Genomic DNA, 17029 nt, shown 5'->3' on the forward strand with positions numbered 1-17029 from the left:
CCCGCTCTGGCCGCGGTTCCCCGCTTCGGACCACGCCGCAGCTCCGAGCGCTGAGGATCCGTGCCGAGCCGGCTTATGGGAGTCCTCCAGGTACCGCAGAGGAGCTGGGGGCAGAGGGCTCGGGGCGGCGGCGGCCTCAGGGGCTCGGGGTGCGGCGGGAACTCCCGGCGGGACTTAGGGGAACAAAACAGTCCCGGCCTCTGGCCTGGCGCTCGGAAATTACTGTGCCCGGCCTCTCCCTCCTGCGAGTGAGCCGGAGGAAGCTGTGGGCAGCTTCACCCACAGAGCTCCTGCAGCTCCGAACAGCATTTTAAAAACTAGAAAACTTTCTACAGATGTTTGAAAAGCTGGTGCTGCCGGTTTGATTTGCAACAGAACCTCTCCTGTAGGAAGGTACTATGTGTAGCCCACATACTTTGCTGCTTGTAACGTGTACTTTCTCTTTCTTTTTTTTCTTTTTATTACAATAGAGTTACATTTCAGATTACTTCAAAGGGAAGCCCGATTTAGGTAAGCCTCTCATTTAGCTATCTGCGAAGTGTGTACTTGTATGTAAGTTGAAAACTGCCAGGTACAACCAGCAAACTGGAAAACAAAAGCCAAAAGCAACCTGAAATTCATAATTAATATGAAATAGACACAGTTATGAATCACCATTATTATTCATTACTTCAACCGGACTTGCTTGCATTTTTCTTTTAAAAGCAAGAGCTCAGAAGTGCTTTGATGAATCGGCGTGTATACTTTATAAGTGCAAAACATCCGATCCTTTTTACAAGCAGGTAGCATACCCCAGAGGAAAGTTTGATTAAACTCACACATATTGATTTAAACTAATTAACATAACTGCTGCATATAGTACTGCTGACATCTGCCAGGAGAGGGCTGTATTGCCATGGTAATAATGTAAAAACTGTTCCCTACAAAAAGTGCGTTAAAAAGCCTTTCTGAGTTCATACAAGGTTCCTTACAAAGAAAGAACTTGCTTGTGGGCTTTAAGTACAGACCAAATAAGAGTCACAGAATTAAAACTTAGCATCAGATCTCTGTGGCACAGTTAAATGAACCTTCTTGGGCTTTCTAAATCTCTGAAAAGGGGAGGGAGAAGATTAGACTGTAAAAAAAAAAAATTGTTCAGCAATGACAGTAGGATAAAATTGAGAGCTATAAGCCACACTTCTCTGTAAAAAGACATGTTTTGATAGTAGTATCTTCTGTTTCACTTTATGTCCTAGAGTCGATCATGGTAATGGATGAGGTCAGTTTGATCCCCGTCAGTAAAGATGCCTATGAAGCTCTTAAGAGAAGAGACTACTGTCTAAATAATCTCGTTTCCAAAAAGTTTGCTTGTACGTTGGCCTTCAGAAAAGCAGCAAAAAGTACTGTCGAAGTATACAGGAAAAAAGTAAAAGGGGGAATTGACATTTGTGTTTATAAGGATGATCTCACAAGACATGAGGTTGATGCCTTGGTGAATGCAGCGAATGAGTGTCTTGAACATGGAGGTGGTCTTGCTCTTGCCCTTGTAAAAGCTGGAGGGCCAGAAATAAAAGAGCAAAGCAATCTTTATATTCAAAAGAATGGAAAAGTCAAAGTTGGCAATATAGCAGTGACAGGTGGAGGGAAGCTTCCTTGTAAGGAAATTATTCATGCAGTTGGGCCAAGGTGGAATCCTCATGACAAGGAAACATGCTGTTACCTACTTCAGCAAGCTATTTGGAACATTCTGTGTTATGTTAGTGCTTCAGGAAAGTTAAAGTCTGTGGCTATCCCAGCAGTGAGTTCAGGTGTCTATGCCTTCCCAGTTGATTTATGTTCTCAAGTGATTGTAATGGCTGTAAAGGAATTTGTTGAGAAAAGTCCACCAAGCTGTCTCAGGGAAATCCGCCTGGTGAACATTGAAGAGTCTACAGTTGCAGAAATAAAGAAGGCCTGTGAAAAGTTTCTGGGTGATACCAGTTCACCTGAGGACACTGTGTCAGCTTCACCAAGCCAGCTTTCAGCTTACCTCAAACATGGAGGCATTCGCTTGCGCATCATAAATGGATACCCTGAACAGCTGAAGGTAAGTCTGTCCTGTAATTTGAGGAACATGGTGTTGCCTCCAAGTCTTTGTGGGATTTGGAGCCCAAGAGTTCAGAATGCGTTTTGTATCAGTTCACTAAATAGTTTTCTTCTCAGTTTGATGAGAATTTACACATGGTAAATAAGTTATAGTAGTAAGGAGTTGTTTTTTGTCTAAATGGGTATTGAACTTTAGAATGTTTTTATTATACATGGTGTTATAATAGGAAGCAGCTAAAGATTGGATGATTAATAATACATTCCTATGTTAAGGTTTATCTTCTTATTATATAGGAATTCACATTTTATCATGCACTCTATAGAAGTCTTCTCTTATTTTCTGCCTTGCTTTTTTTCCTATCATTTATGTTCTTATAACTCCATTACTGAAATTATTCAGCAAACACTGAAACAGCTGAAAATAATTTAGATGATGTGCATCTTACCTTTAAACAGGGCAATATTTAAATTGATTAACTTTTTAGCTAGAAAATCTGGTGCAAAATGTATAAGCTCAGTCACAGGAATTCAACAGAGCTCTTAGACTGCAAAGTACAGCACAGGAACAGCATTTTCTTTTAGCAGATACTGTATCTTAAAATAAAAAATAAACTTTTATTATGAAGACGTATCGTAATTGAATAGGAAGTTCATTTTTTGGTGTGAGAACAAAGGATCGCAAAGTTGACCTTGCAGGGAATTTTATTAACCAATTCTACAGCACTGAAAGATGCACATGCCCTCAAGACTGTGAGGAAAACATGTTCTTGTGTCTTTAGATAATATTCAACAATAAAGGCTAGAACAATTACTGCTATTACAGGCATTCTGTAAACAAGTTTTTTGCATTGTCCGTATTTGAAATACAGGACGCCTACTATGGGAGTCTGCTTTTTCCACTGGGAATTGGAAACAATCATAGCTTTGCAGTTCCCTTACATGTACTGACACCGCTAGTTTGGTGATGTGTCCTTGCTACCCTAAGGCTGGGATGACAGCCATAGTTCTCTCCTGCTGATAATTGGCACGTGGGTCATTTGGATAGTGAGAGTAATAATTCTGTTCAGTACACTCTGATGACTGGAACAGCTTTGTGCACGCCGTTGGTTTCTGAACTGCCACTGCAAGGTGCATACTTTGATGTATTCCAGTGCTGCTTGTAGTAGTAAGTAGTAGGAAAATTCAAGCAGCTGATCTTGAATGTGGCAGTCAGGCCTTTTTACAGGAATTGTGCTTAGAAAGAATGCTCTCTGTAATAGCAAAGCTTTCAAATAGTCAGTTTGAAGTATACTGAAATTTGCACTCTTTCCTTGCAGAAAACAGCTATTGTTAACCCTGTGAATGCAAGGGGTGAGCCTACCTCTCAATTTTCAAGACGACTGATGGAAGAAGAGGGTTCAGCTTTTCAAAAGGAACTTCAGCATCATCTTAGATATCCACATTTTAAGGAACCCATAGTAATGAAAAGGCGTGAGCTGCCTGGTGTGCCTGTACTGAACGTGGTGTTGAGATGCCAGCATCCGGTGTTACAGTGTGAGGTGATGATCACTTACTTTGGATTTTAATGGATTTTCATGTTGGGTGATGGCAGGACTGAAACATTTTGTTTTTCCTGCAGGAATTAAAGGATGCAGTGAAAAGATGCCTGGGTCACTTCCAGGACCACTCATCTCCCTCAGTTTCTTTTCCAGTAGATTGGTCACCAATGCTGTCTATTGACATAGTGGCAGAGACCATGATAGAAGCAATTTTAAATTTTGCCAGGGCACATCCTATGAAGAAGAGAGAAGTGCAATTTGTCGTTTTCCCAGATGACCTTGATGTCTACAAGGTAATAAATTTGTTGTTAACTACCCCTAAGGAAAACAAAAAGCTAAAAATATTTCCATAGGTGGCTGAAAATGAAGATAGTCTATTCTGTACTAGCAACAATTGGGAGCAGCAGGTCCCAATCTCATTAGAAAATACTCAATCTTTGCAAATATTTTTTTTCACTAAACTAGAAGTCTTCACCCTGTAGTCTGATAAAAATAGGAGGGAACTTTAAAATTGTCATGTCTGTCAGTGAATGTATAAGAGTCTACTCTTAACTCATTAAAGGACAAACATTCCTCCTCAGGAGATATTGTCAGTCAGTTTTGGTTTTTTGTATGGAGCTCCTAAGGCAAAACACTATTAACACATTCTATGAGCTAATATAATAGAAGAGTTTCAAGTAGACAGGCAGGAGAATAGTCTGGATTTTAAAACTGAGTAGGGATTCATCAGCATTAAACTGCAAGTAATGAACACCTTTATCTTACGTGATTGCATGAGATATGCCACAGCCGCAAGGAGGTGGTAAAGGTGCCAGCCATTCAGTGTGTAAGGTGTGTTACCTTAGGAGATGCCGGACAGGAATGCATTTGATATTGTCAGGAATAACATTTTGGGGAAAATTGACAATTTCAGAATTGGGGGTGGGGGTGTAAACTGCTTGTCTAACAGTTTTGAAGAGATGAATTGCATATTTGACAAAAGAAGATTGCAAAGTCCTCCTAAACTTTTATCTTTCAAGGTTCTCCAGAGAAAATTTTATTCAGCAAATCACAAACTGGAAAACAGAAGTGATCCTTTGAGTAAGTAATAAACAGAAGGGGCATTTCCAGTAAATGAGCACTCCAGAATTGTTGGGGTCCCTCCTGCAACACAGAATTGAGAATTTGTAATCACATCCCTTTAAAATAGGGAACTTAGTATTTACCTATGTGTCTTGTGGAGAGGAGGAAGCAAAAACTCACGAGCACTTTGTATTTTTACATTAATAGGAATGGAACTGGGCAGTCCTTTTAAGATTTAAAAACAAAACCCATTGTCATTGCCTAACTTGTTGGAAGTCATTTAGTGAAAGGCAAATAAATTCTCCATATGTGTGTGTGTGGATTCTGGAAACCTTTCCTCCTTGTAGCTGCATCTCTTTTTTGAGCATACCGGAAGAGTAGTGTGCTTCTTGCACTGTACAGCTTGCATTACAAGTAGGAATTTGTGTCAGCACTTGAAAGCTCTTCACTCTTCCAATGCACTTGTAATTAAAAAAAAATGTATTTTCCAGGTACCGAGTCAGGGGGTCAAACTGCAAGCAGTGAACCAATGATTGAACTTAGAGGGAGCACACCTACAGCACTGGAAGCAGCAGAATCATGGCTCCAAACTGTAATGCAAATTCAGGAAGGTCGCCCTGCTGTTATTGAAAATAACTACATTTTTTGCCTTGGTAAAAAGGAGTTTGCAGAACTCTCTCGAGAGCAGCCTTCTAGTTTATGCATGTCAGAAGAAGTGAGAGGTGGACAAGCAAGACTGAAATTTCAGGGCCCTCCTGATGCTTTGGTTGATGCAGTGCTCATGACTGAAGAGTTACTGCTTCGTATGCAAGAGACGACTATAGCTGAACAAGAGAAACTGCTCTACTCATTGTGTATGTAAAGTAAATAGTGACTAATGAAGTAAATAAGTGCCTAAACAAGTTCAAGTATGAAGCAACATGTATTTCTCTATTGCTGAGAGTGGACATACATTCAGTTCACACATGCATACTGAGTATTGCTTTAATTACTGATATCCCTGTACTTTTATCATGCGAGCCCCTGGGAGACCATTTCACTCACTTGGCAGTGTTCCCAGTAGGGCACAGTTTATACAGGGGCTGGCCATGATGTATATCCAGCTGCAGTGGAGCTTCCTCCAGGATACCTTCACTTTAAAGCCTGGCCACTGGAGATTTGCAAAATTTGCACTTAATTAACACACACCTTTGCTGAGCTCTTGCTGGCTACAGCTGGATCACTGTTGCAGGGCTCAGCAGTGGACTTGTTCTGCAGAGTCCTTGGCTGTCATGAACAGTTGATACAATGAGTGGCATTACAAAAAGCTACTGAGTGATCAGTTTTAATTCATGTTGGGATAGTCACTCAATATAGATACCTTTATATGAAAGCTCGGCTGTGGAGAGGTGTAATGGAGAACATAAATTGCTTTTCTTTGGTTTTCTCTCTCCCTGGTTTCCTTATAATAAATGCAGAAAAATAGAATACATTTCTATCTATATAAACTAGTTCCTCTCAAGATTAGCCTCTGACATTACTTCAGAGAATACTTAACATTCTCTGTTCTTAATTAACCACCAACTAACGTAGCAGGTCTGCCCCCCCTTGCCTTTGCTTCAGACATTAGGATAATGAAAATTCTACTCCCTTTTTCATATCCAGGCCAACCAGAAGCAGGTCAGCTTTCAGAAGGAGACTTTCACAAGACAAGTACCGCTCACTGTGTCCAGATTTCACTGGTAGACTCGCACCTCCAGGAGTTTAAAGACAGACAGAAACAGTTTGAAAAAGCTGGACTTCATGTTCTCAGGGTAAAGAGGATGTTGATGGAAAAACTGAATCTCAGCTGATATATTTGACCTAACATTGTTTAATGTAAGCTTAAAAAATTCAGATGAATTATTTCAATGCATTGCTTTTAAAAATTAGGATCAAATCAGCCTAATCCTTAAGATAGATCCAGTCTTTACTCCTAATGAAAAGTATTTTGAACATGACAAAAATAATCACTCAAAAAGTGATTAAATTCTTAGAAGTCTTTTTAATTGTACTGTATGTTCTCCCTCTTACTTTGTGCTTCAGATGCCCCTTTATAGGACTCTAGAGAAATACGAGATTGGTAAGATTAATTAAGTACAATATTCCAGGACACTATTGCAGTGTGTTTTCTTTTTGTGAGCTTGTCATCAAAAATTGCCACCTGAATTTGCCAGTGTTCTGATCTGATTATGTGTTTAAGCTAGAATCATACTGGGTATCAGTGCTTTACTAAACAGGAGGTGGACTCAGTGTCTTCAGCACAACTCAAATACTGGAAGTCAGTACACCAGGAAATATTCCCCGTGATTTCAATGGGAAGCATGGGATAGTGGTATGGTTCTCTTTGGATCAGTTGCCCATTTGAGATACTTTGTCCACTCTGTGGTCAATGCATGTAAGCTAAAGCAAAGGTTCTTGCATTGAAGAACGTAGCCTGAATAAAAGCACTTATGGATTTCATAGACATTGATCTCCATTTGCTTATGCTACGCTGTTCTTTATGTTACAGATTGAAAAGATACGTAATCCACTTCTATCTGCTGCATTCCAACAAATGAAAAAAAATGTAGATGGTAGCTCCAAAACGACCTTCAAGTTGTACCAGAATGTCCCTGCTGAGTTCTGTAGTTCAGTTTGCCAAACTGGATTTCACAGGATGTATTCTCCACCAACAGGTAATAACTTGCTTTGGCATCTTTAGTCAAAATGAAGTGACTGACTACTAAACTTAGGTTAAAATTAGAAAAAAATGGCATTCCTAAACAAGAACTGTTTCTTACTTGCATTTAGATTTGTATGAGCTTACTTTATTACATACAGTAAGGTTTTCCTTCCTGACACTGTAGAGCCAGCAAGGCTCTAGGAGGATAAGCCTGAATTCAAGCCTAGCCCAGACACTGGACAGAACTATTAGTATACACATAATTCCATGTCCAAGTTTTATTTTGTTACATCACTCTGTAAAGAAAGTCAGTGTCCTTAGGTAGCTGCTGCGAACATGCATTCAGCCACTTGTTGCTTTGAAGCATGTTCAAGGGCCTCACAAAACACTGAGGCTGGAAGGTGGTTCTGAGGGTCATCCAGCCCAGGCCCCTGCTCAGATCAGATGTGGTCAGAGACAGCAGATAATCTGATTGCTCATGCTGCCATTCAGAGTAGAGTGTGCTTGGAGGAAAGTTGTGAGCTTTATGAAATACTGTAGTAGACAGATGCTTTCAGAAGGAGAAAGAATTAAGTGTTTAGTGCTTCATGCTGCAGTCGGTGAAGGGTGTGATATTTTGTGTGTCAATTGCAGAACTGGGATTTCAAGCAATAAACTGTTCAAAAAGTGGAGATTTGCCTTTCTTTGTCTATGCAATGTACATGGCACATTTCCACACTTTAAAAGGAATAAATAAGATGTTCTAATTTCTTTGCACTTTCCTACGTGATACTGTAACAGCACTTTATGTGACCTTTTTCTTATAAATCTCAAAGCTTCTTCTTTGTAGTTTGCATTTTTAAGATCTTGCTGCCTTTGTTGTTTATCAGTCCCTTGTACATGATGACTGAAGTGTGAGTCATATTTATTTTATATAAATCCTTTAGACCATGATGGTTCAATCACTGGATTAACAGCTAAATCTAAACAGTTACCACTGTAGTAGCAGTTAATTGGAATGGCCATCAGCTGTCATTGCTCGTGATTTCAGTGGGAGGTCTGTGCAAGCATCAGAGCCACTCCATGTGAGTTAACTTCCAAAAGGATGGCACGCATTGACCAGTAACATCACTTGTAACCCTGAATCAAGCAGCAGTCTCTTGGAGCTACCACCCTGAAAGAACCAACCGTTAAATGCTTTGTCCTCTGAAAATTTTTCTTTCTCTTTCCAGAACAAAACTATGGAGCTGGCATTTACTTTACAAGGAACCTGAGGAACCTGACCAAGGATAGAGCTACATGGGAAACAAATTCTAAAATATACGTGTTTGAGGCTGATGTAGTAACTGGCTTACACACTAGAGGCCAGCCATCTTACATTGTGCCACCAGGAGTGGAGAGGGATGCCATTACCTTATATGACAGTTTAGTAGACAGTGTACGCAGTCCTGACATCTTTGTCATTTTCAACGGTTTTGGGGCCCTTCCACAGTATTTGCTGACTTGTTCCCCAGTGACTGAGAGGTATGTAGCTTCTGGAGAAAACCAGCAACATCCTCAGTGGGTATAAAGCAGAACTGTAGCTACGGTGAAGACCCTCTGAGAACAAAGTCTATTGCTTAGATTTGAGAGTAGTGTGCTATGGTCAAAGTGCTTCCTGAAAAGTACTCTGAAATATTCATGAAGTAAAGAGTAAGTTAATACCTGAAGGAGATGAGGACAAAATTACCTGTGAATGGAAGCAGAAGGGAAAGCATCCCAAAATACAGTTTAACATTTAACATTAACATTTAACATACCTGGTCATTTACTTAATTCCTTAAAGTGATCTCAGCTTGTGAGTATACACTTTGATGGTTGTGTGGGCTGTCATTCTTCCACTGCATTTTCTTAATCTGCGATACTGCATATGTCAGGGAAACACAAGACATCTTGGTTGTGCCTTTTGATTCTTAAGGTTTTTTTTGACTTAAGATAGCTTTCATCTGCTACATTCCCCTATTTTCCACTTAGGGACATGGTATTATATACACATAGTTATGACAAACATGAGGAAATACTTCATGATTTCTTACAGTGGTTGCTTTTACAGTTTTTATTAGTTACTTCAAGCATTGTAGATACATGTATTCAAAATAAAAAGTACGAATGTCACTATCTGTTAACTTGCATTTTTCTATACAGTCTTAAGAATGTGATTTGTACATGAGCTTCAGATTTCTCAGCAACATTCAATCTATTTGAAAGGCTACAAAATAGTAGAGAACTGGTTCAAGCTACAGCTTGAAATTATTTTTCAATTAATCTACCTTTACCAACATCTTTTAAAGATTACATTGTCAGCCTTGTAGCCAGGTATCCCCATGCTGCTTCTGCAGTGACCTGAAGCAAATACACGGAAAAGCCCGAGAGCTAGCTAGCTATTACAGTAATTCCAGTGTAAAAGGGGATTCAGTCCAGCACTTGGGTACATGGAAGCTTTCTTTAGTAAAGCCTGCAAATGGGGAGCAGTCTGATCTCTAAAACACAGATGAAATCAGCATTTAATAAAACTTTTCAAAATAATTTGTTAATGGATTCCCAGGATGCTTGTACTGCATCTGCATCTCCTGAGCTAGTAGTTGTAGTGCTAGGAACCACTCACAAGTCCAAAAGAAATTAAGTTATAAAAGTCTAATTCTGAATTCTGAGGTTAAAAGTGGAAAATTTTTTTAACCGTTACAAAATAAACTTCTAGATTAATATATTTATATTTTGGGTTTTGTAAAAATTATTTTTAAGATTAGCTATGCCTGCTGTTGCAAAGGGTAGTTTTGTAGTGTGAGTCTCTTAACACACGAGGTTTGTTCTCAAGAAATCCAAAGGTTGCTCTTAGAAATTATGCTACAGTTCTGAAAACAGAATTAGTCTATTCCTATTTTAACTATTCCATTTAAGTAACCAATTGTTTTCCACTTCTGTCCCCTTTTTCCTCATGTTTCTTGATTCACACATTACTGCCATGAAAACACATAGTTGTAGATTTAAGATTTGCTAGCACTGAACGAAGATAAGTTCTCATTTCAGCATGTGTCAAGAGGTATCATTTTTAAAGGGGTTTCACGGCAGGATTTTTTTTTTTTCTTTCTGTTTTGAAAAAACTCAGTACAGAGTTTCTGAACTACAGCATCAGTTTTCAGAACACCTAAAGGAATGTTATTTTTGGCACAATGTAACATCTTGCTCCTAGTGGGAATAAAGAACAGTTTTCAAAACTCAGTATTACTTTAATACTGTAACACAAGTATTGGTAACTGTGTATTTCATTATTAACTTTTTATTAACTTTGTAACTCCCCTTAACTGCATCTGAAAAGGTTTGTAGTCAGTTTAATAGAAAAAATAATTTTAGCGAAAGCTTTTAACATCTTACTCCTGTGCCCAGTAAAGGCTTTCTCTTCCCTCCACATACACCTGCAGTTAAGGATTCAGTGTGACTGAATATTTATCTTCCATTTTATTACAGAATGATTTTTTCCTGATGTATAATTTCTCTTTAAGTTCACCAGTGTTCTCCACACGTAGTGATATACTATACATTCTAGATATATATAGGTTTTTTTAAAAAAATGGTAACGTAAGAGGTTGTATATAATTATTTTCATCTGGTCCTCAAAAAGAATAATTTCATGTACAGAAACTAGAAAATAAAGCCAGCACAAGCTAAATGTACCAAGTAGTACATATCAAAATAATTACCACAGTAATTGAAAATTCCTGATCTTAGTCCTACCATAATCAGTTAACCAGGGCTATTCCACAGCCTCTGGGATTTCTCTGTTGTCCACAATGAGGGTATGAATAATTCCTTCCTTTCGTTTCCCACTACTGACAGCCTTAATGCAACAGCTGCGATCAGCAACAGTGAAGTGAGTTTCAGTCCCATCTTCCACAAATTCACCCTGGGAGAAAGGAAACAAGAGACACGTGATATTTTAATAAATGAAAAGCTTGAGTGCATCAATGTCAGGATCACTTGCAGTTCCCACAGATACAGCAGCTTTAGGTACCTGTGACAAGTACTGCCCAAAAGCTGAACAAAGCTGCTGAATCTCAGGCAGGGCTTTGCCAAGGTGCCCAGTTAAGGATTTGTGGGTATTAAATGATGATGAAAACGTCACACAATCGGAAATGGTAAAGCTGGAGTTTGTAAATCAATATTACTGATTCACATCAGTAACCAAAACCAGAAAAGGCAGCGTCCTGCCGCATTGTGCTGCACAGCCAGTAGGTGCCACACAAACCTACTCTGAAGTGGCAGAAAAAGGTGAAGTATTTAGGATCCCCTGAGTCAAGTACAACAGTTGTGTATCTTGGATACACATCTGCTGCAGTTATGTGATTTCCTGTTAGAGATTTTGCCAGGCATGGCTGTGTTTTTGTCATGATGTTTGTGACAGCAGGACAATCCATGTGCTGCTCTAATGGAAGCATAGTGTGGCACTAAACTTGCACTCACAGCTTGCAAGAATTCTTCCGAGTGCTTTCAGTACATTGTAGAAAAGGCTGATGGCCATCAGGAGCAGAAGTCCTGATTAACTGAGAGAGGAAGTTTCTTCCACTGATTACTAAGCAAACATTTGGTGAATCTTTTCATCCTACTCTCAGGTATAGCAGAACTGTTGATTTTACAATTTGTGCTCATCCAGGGGCTTCCCTGTGGCAGTAGTAACCACTGTAACTCCTCCCTGGTGAGAAAACACATCCTTCAAGGATGGGGAAGTCTACCTGGTATGCATATTGATAATGCAAAAAGACACCAAATAGGTTAAGTCTTCTAGCTGTCAGCCTGCTCTAAAATTTAATGCAGATGTCACAGAAAGATTTTATTTGTTCCAATGAGGCTCTTAAGCCCTAAGTATTAGGAACATCTCTAGATGGAAAAAAAGCTTGAGTCAGAACAGACTACATGTGCTCAACTTTCAGTGACAACTAACACAAGCAGATTTGGATGCAATGGTTCTACACTCTGCCTCAAACTCAAGTCCTTCCCACTCCCTAGAAAGTTTTCTCCCTAAAAACCCTGACTCAAATTTCTTTTGTTTGTCTAAAAAGGGTAAACAAAAGCATTATTTATCCTTAAATAAGCAGATGTTTGGTATCCGAACTGAAATACTGCCCATTATAAAATTCAGTGAAGGTCATTTGGAACAGACCAGGAGCATCCTGGCTGCCTCAGCCTCTTTGGGAAAGGGAGGTAATGTGCCACTCTGGGGCTTGTTTTGCCAAGCTTTGGTTATGTATCCATAGCCTGGGAAGAGCCTTTGGAAGGGATCACATACCGCTGTTTCCATTTTTTGGCCGTTGCACCACACATCCATAGTGTCCTTTTCTGTGAAGGAAAAGGAAAACAGAAAGTAGAAAGAAAAAGGTATTTTTTTTCTCCCTACAAACAAGGATCTAGGGATTTTAAAAATCTACTGTTGAATTTTACTTCCAATTTCTAAAAGATGTTCCTAAGTAGCCATAGTACCTGAGCTACTGGGTTTGCTCTCACTGGAGAGAGAGGAGGCTCTGTCATCAACTTTTTCTTTGAAGATACATTTTTACCCCTCCCTAGCCCTGGCTATTAACACTGTGTTGTTCTGAATAGTGCCAGAGATACTCTGACAGTCTTAAACTGAAAAAATTAAAAGACAGAAAAGTGAAATAATTTCTGCTAATTATTTGAGTGCTGTTTATTCAATAAAGCTCTAACTCTTCTTCCAGGTCAATTTAATTCAAAAGCAGCATTATTTAACATCCATCATACTGTTTGTATTCATAACATTTTGAAAACACCAAGTACCACTTTAAATATCAATCTTAGATTTTTGTGCATTTGAAACAGAATATTCTTTTACTTCTCCCAGCATATCCTCCTTAAATTACTTTGCTCTAGAATTCCCTTTACTGACACTGTCATTCACACATCATCAGCAGAGAGCTGAACCCTGCTTGCCTTTCCAGTAAGCATAGAGGTTAAAATTCTGTGAAGAGACTTATCTGTTTCTGGCACTAAAACTGTCTTTCTTCACTGCTCGCCTTCATTTTAGGGCAGTTCATTCTGTCCTGAGGTTTAAGAAGAAATAATAGTCTGAGATCTTTTGTCTCCAGCTCTAACTATACAGCAGTGTCCAAGTGGAAGTTTTCCCACTAAATGCCATGGACAAATTCCTCAAGGGATCCCTTCCTCCCACTTGCTTGTAATGTAACTGGGAAAGGGGGGCAGAAGAGAATATATTGCCTAGCTATTAAGAAAGTGAAAGAACATCATCGGAAGGTTTTCGTTTAAATTTGTGGATAAGAAGTGATGCAGAAAAAAGAATGCTCATCAATCTCTTAAAAATGTGGAATAAAGACTTCTTGACATGGCTGATGATTTTTGGGAGGAAAGCCTGGCTACCTGCTGAACAAACTTAGACACACATGAGGTTTGATCACAGTGCAGGTAAAACTTCTGTAACAGGCTTCACCTGGAGAACTGCCTTGCTAGGGCAGCTCTATGGATGCAGCAGCAGTAATACCTCCCAACCCTTCTCCCCCCCAAATTTAGACCACACTGCTGTAGGCTCACACATGTATAACAAGACCATTATTTTTCAGACTGTCCTTGGCATCTCATTCCAAATTTCAAAATCCCCCAAGATTTTATACTGCATCAGTGCTACCCACTGAACTGTGCTTTCTCTTAATTGCCAGTTTTTAAATGCACACAAGTTCATTCAAAGGCAGCAACATGTAGTCACTCTATGTTTACTTACCTAGAACAATTCTATAGTCTGTACCTCCCAAGTTCAATATCCAGGTATTGGTTGTTTTTAACCTGTTCTCCATATACTTCTTGAGACTCTTTCCATTGATCTCCAAAGTATATTCATATGCAAAGCCACCGACGGCATCAATGTTAATAGCAGCTTTAGTTTTAGTAGCTCCAACAGTGAATGTTTCTTTACCCACTAATTTAAACATCCATTCTCTTCTTATTTCTTCCTGTAGAAAAAAAGACAGTGGGTATTAATTGAATCACCTGAGTGCATGTTTTAATATTAAAAAATTGAACTCGGGAGACAGCTCAGTACTGAACTATTATTTGGGAATGAATGCATATATGGTGCTTTGTATGCACAGAGTGCCTCTGCCCAAAGACAGCAAAGCACTTCATGAATACTCACACCTTAACTGGAACTGAAAAACAAAACGATGTAGTTTATTAAATTAGGTAATTAACTGAATGTACCTCACTTGCATTTATTAGTCTTTTGTTTGTTGTGAAGTGTGCTGCATGGAAGTGCAGTTATATAATCTGTATCACAGTGAATTTTGAGCACATAGCAATTTCACCTTTCCATCAACATAGACAACACGCTTTCCTGAAGTGGTCCCATGTTCAAATTCAATCTTATGAACACCATCACTTAAAGCTACTTCCCAAACAGCCACCAAATCTGTCATCTTCTCTAAGTAGCTGTACCGAGACCTAAGGAGAAACCAACAAAGTAAATTAATTGTCGTTGAAAGTTCAATTCCCGATGTCTGCAGTTCAAATCTTTACTGCTTCTGGGCAAGTCACTTTTTGCAAATAAAAAATGAGACTTGAAAGAATAAGCTTACAGAACTGCTTATACTTTCATGTTTTTCAAACATTCAAATATGACAAAACATCACAAAATATAAACAGTTAAACAGGCTCACTTTGACAAACAGTACAGACACAGCTAGCCATCTAACCTCTAAAATTCCCATTTCAGGTGACAATAGGTAACAAAGTTTTATTTAGTTTTAAGATACTCCTGGACAGTTCTGCTATTTCTTGCTAGGCACTAAAATATATTATTTGATTGGTCTCAAAGAAAGTTTCAGCCTTTTAGACTTGAAAAAATAATATGACCAGTTTAGCTATTTGCGGTGTTAATGGATTTGTCTGTAATCCGTTAACATCTCATAAACACTACCTAAATCATTCAGATACGCAACTCTGCACACACGGACACAGGGGAAGGGACCTGGCAAGATAGCCTTTAATTTAAGTAATTTTTAAAGTTTAGATACAGTCATAAGTTACTACTGGAACTGTGGATATCTTTCCAAATCTGCTCATATCACAGTTCTTTTACCTTACTTCATCTTCACAGACAGTAATCTCCTCACCGGATGCCATAGAAGCCAAAAGAGTTCTTAATCCAATTAGCAGCAAGAAAAAATAGAAAAGCAGAATAGTAGCAGAGAAGCGCTGAGGTCTAAAGTTTCATCATTTTCTCCAGTTAAGATAAAGGACACTTTTAAAAGCATCATTAACTGGCATGCAGTGCTAGCTGTCATATATATGATGAAATAAAAACACTTAAAACACAACCATCTTTCCTCTAAGACAGAAAGCCAAGTGCATTTTAAAAAGTATTAGATTTTACAAAACTAGTGAGTGCAGTTTATCCTAACTTTGCTAGCTCCTCATAACGTTGTCAGTTACTGGATGGAAAAATGGGCTGCCTGATTTGTGAGACAAAGCTTAGAAACGAACAAAGCAGGAACCCAATCCAGAGCTGCCCATCTCAGTCCCAGACCGTAGTGAATTTGGGACTGGGAAATAGCACAGGCAGTAATTTCACCTCCTCCCTTTTCTAAACCACTGCAGTAGCTTTCAACAAGCACATCAGTAAATTTGACCTGGCAATTCAGTCACAACATTTATGTGAGCCACAACGAACTAATTTCTTACTTAAGAGGTTTTTTAGACCATGACTGTGGTTTACAACCACTGTTTTTTAATGTGTTATTTTCACTAATTAATTTCATCATCATCTGCCTTGTCTGTGCTTATCAATAAGCAAACATGTGCTAATAAATGCCGAGGAGATTGTTTTGACCGTTCCTGAAGTTTCTGGTTCCTGTGAAGGCTGGCATCCCCGGGCACACGCTGGGAGTCAGGCAGGGAGTATTTCCCTCCTCTTGTCCAAGGAGCAGGCTCGGGACAGAGCCGCGTGTGTCCCCGGCCGGGGTCAGCACAAGGAGCGGCCTCGGGCACACGGGAGATGCCAGAAGAGCTGTCCACAGACCGCCCGGAGCCTTCATCACCCCGGGCAGGCCGCAATCCTGCGGCGTGGATTTTAGGCGTCATTTAGGATCAATGCTTAAAGGATTAGGAAGCATCCCAGAACACACAAAATCCTTTTTTTTTTTTTTTTTTTTTTTTTTTCCCCCTTCCCCCCAAATCATGGTAATGAAGTAATACACTTTTATTTTAAATCAAACCCGAACCCAGACTCCAGGCCGATCCCACCCGCGTCCCAAGGGAAAGCCGTGCGCTGCCCCAGGGGGAGCGGGCGCGGCGCCTCCAGCGCCCCTGGCTCCGAACCAGGGACACACATCAGTGCTGCACCCACCGCCTCCATTCACCGCGCCTTCTGCTGACCAAGTCAGCAGCCCAAGGCGATGTTTATTCCTTTATACGGAAGGGCTCCTTCAGAAAACTAGGCTGGGATTACGGCTCCCATAGCATCCACCTAATCCCGGCAGCGCTCATCGCGGGGCGGCGTACCAGGAGGCGCATGAGCTCCGGGGACGGCAGATTTCCCCCCACCGTTACCGCGGGCAATGAGGTTTTTTTTTCTGTCTTTTCCTTTATCTTTGTTTTCATTAGCCCCGCTCCCGCGCCCGCCGCAGCTCCCGCCGCGGCCCCGCTCCTA

General features: G+C 39.8%; 3 protein-coding genes across 8 annotated transcripts in view; 2 read left to right on the forward strand and 1 right to left on the reverse strand.

Annotated features, from left to right (window-relative positions):
- PARP9 (poly(ADP-ribose) polymerase family member 9) lies at window positions 1-9480 on the forward strand. 2 transcript variants are annotated; one of them, XM_048308977.1, is made up of 10 exons: window positions 1-90; window positions 471-510; window positions 1236-2065; window positions 3381-3602; window positions 3683-3895; window positions 4622-4682; window positions 5156-5518; window positions 6309-6457; window positions 7195-7360; window positions 8559-9480. In XM_048308977.1, exons 1-10 carry the CDS (start codon window positions 76-78, stop codon window positions 8894-8896), a joined length of 2397 nt encoding a protein of 798 aa, XP_048164934.1. In that variant the 5' UTR covers window positions 1-75; the 3' UTR covers window positions 8897-9480. The 2 variants fall into 2 exon arrangements, with proteins under 2 accessions (XP_048164934.1, XP_048164935.1); XM_048308978.1 differs by lacking the exon at window positions 8559-9480 and having other exon boundaries at window positions 6309-6521.
- The window catches only part of FAIM (Fas apoptotic inhibitory molecule), a 7674-nt gene continuing 47 nt past the window's right edge, over window positions 9403-17029 (reverse strand). Inside the window, exons 1-6 of one of the 5 annotated variants that reach the window (XM_048308987.1) lie at window positions 16882-17004; window positions 15461-15520; window positions 14688-14823; window positions 14108-14336; window positions 12647-12696; window positions 9403-11266 (exon numbers count right to left, since the gene is read on the reverse strand). In XM_048308987.1, coding sequence (XP_048164944.1) covers window positions 11117-11266; window positions 12647-12696; window positions 14108-14336; window positions 14688-14823; window positions 15461-15504 — 609 coding nt within the window. In that variant the 5' untranslated portion in view covers window positions 15505-15520; window positions 16882-17004 and the 3' untranslated portion in view covers window positions 9403-11116. The other 4 variants (XM_048308986.1, XM_048308990.1, XM_048308988.1 and 1 more) reach the window with 4 other exon arrangements.
- CEP70 (centrosomal protein 70) overlaps window positions 16805-17029 on the forward strand; it is an 11420-nt gene continuing 11195 nt past the window's right edge. The window contains exon 1 of the mRNA XM_048308983.1: window positions 16805-16942. Coding sequence (XP_048164940.1) covers window positions 16892-16942 — 51 coding nt within the window. The 5' untranslated portion in view covers window positions 16805-16891. The remainder of the gene's footprint in view (window positions 16943-17029) is intronic.

This window comes from Corvus hawaiiensis, chromosome 7 (genome assembly GCF_020740725.1).
Source record: "Corvus hawaiiensis isolate bCorHaw1 chromosome 7, bCorHaw1.pri.cur, whole genome shotgun sequence".
In the NCBI taxonomy this organism is placed as follows: Eukaryota; Metazoa; Chordata; class Aves; order Passeriformes; family Corvidae; genus Corvus; species Corvus hawaiiensis.

What these genes read in the sequence shown, in the direction of transcription:
- PARP9 (XM_048308977.1), top strand. An exon ending in ATCCGGTGTTACAGTGTGAG is followed by an intron (nt 3,603 to 3,682) that starts GTGATGATCACT and finishes TTTTTCCTGCAG; the next exon opens with GAATTAAAGGATGCAGTGAA. An exon ending in CTGGACTTCATGTTCTCAGG is followed by an intron (nt 6,458 to 7,194) that starts GTAAAGAGGATG and finishes TTTATGTTACAG; the next exon opens with ATTGAAAAGATACGTAATCC.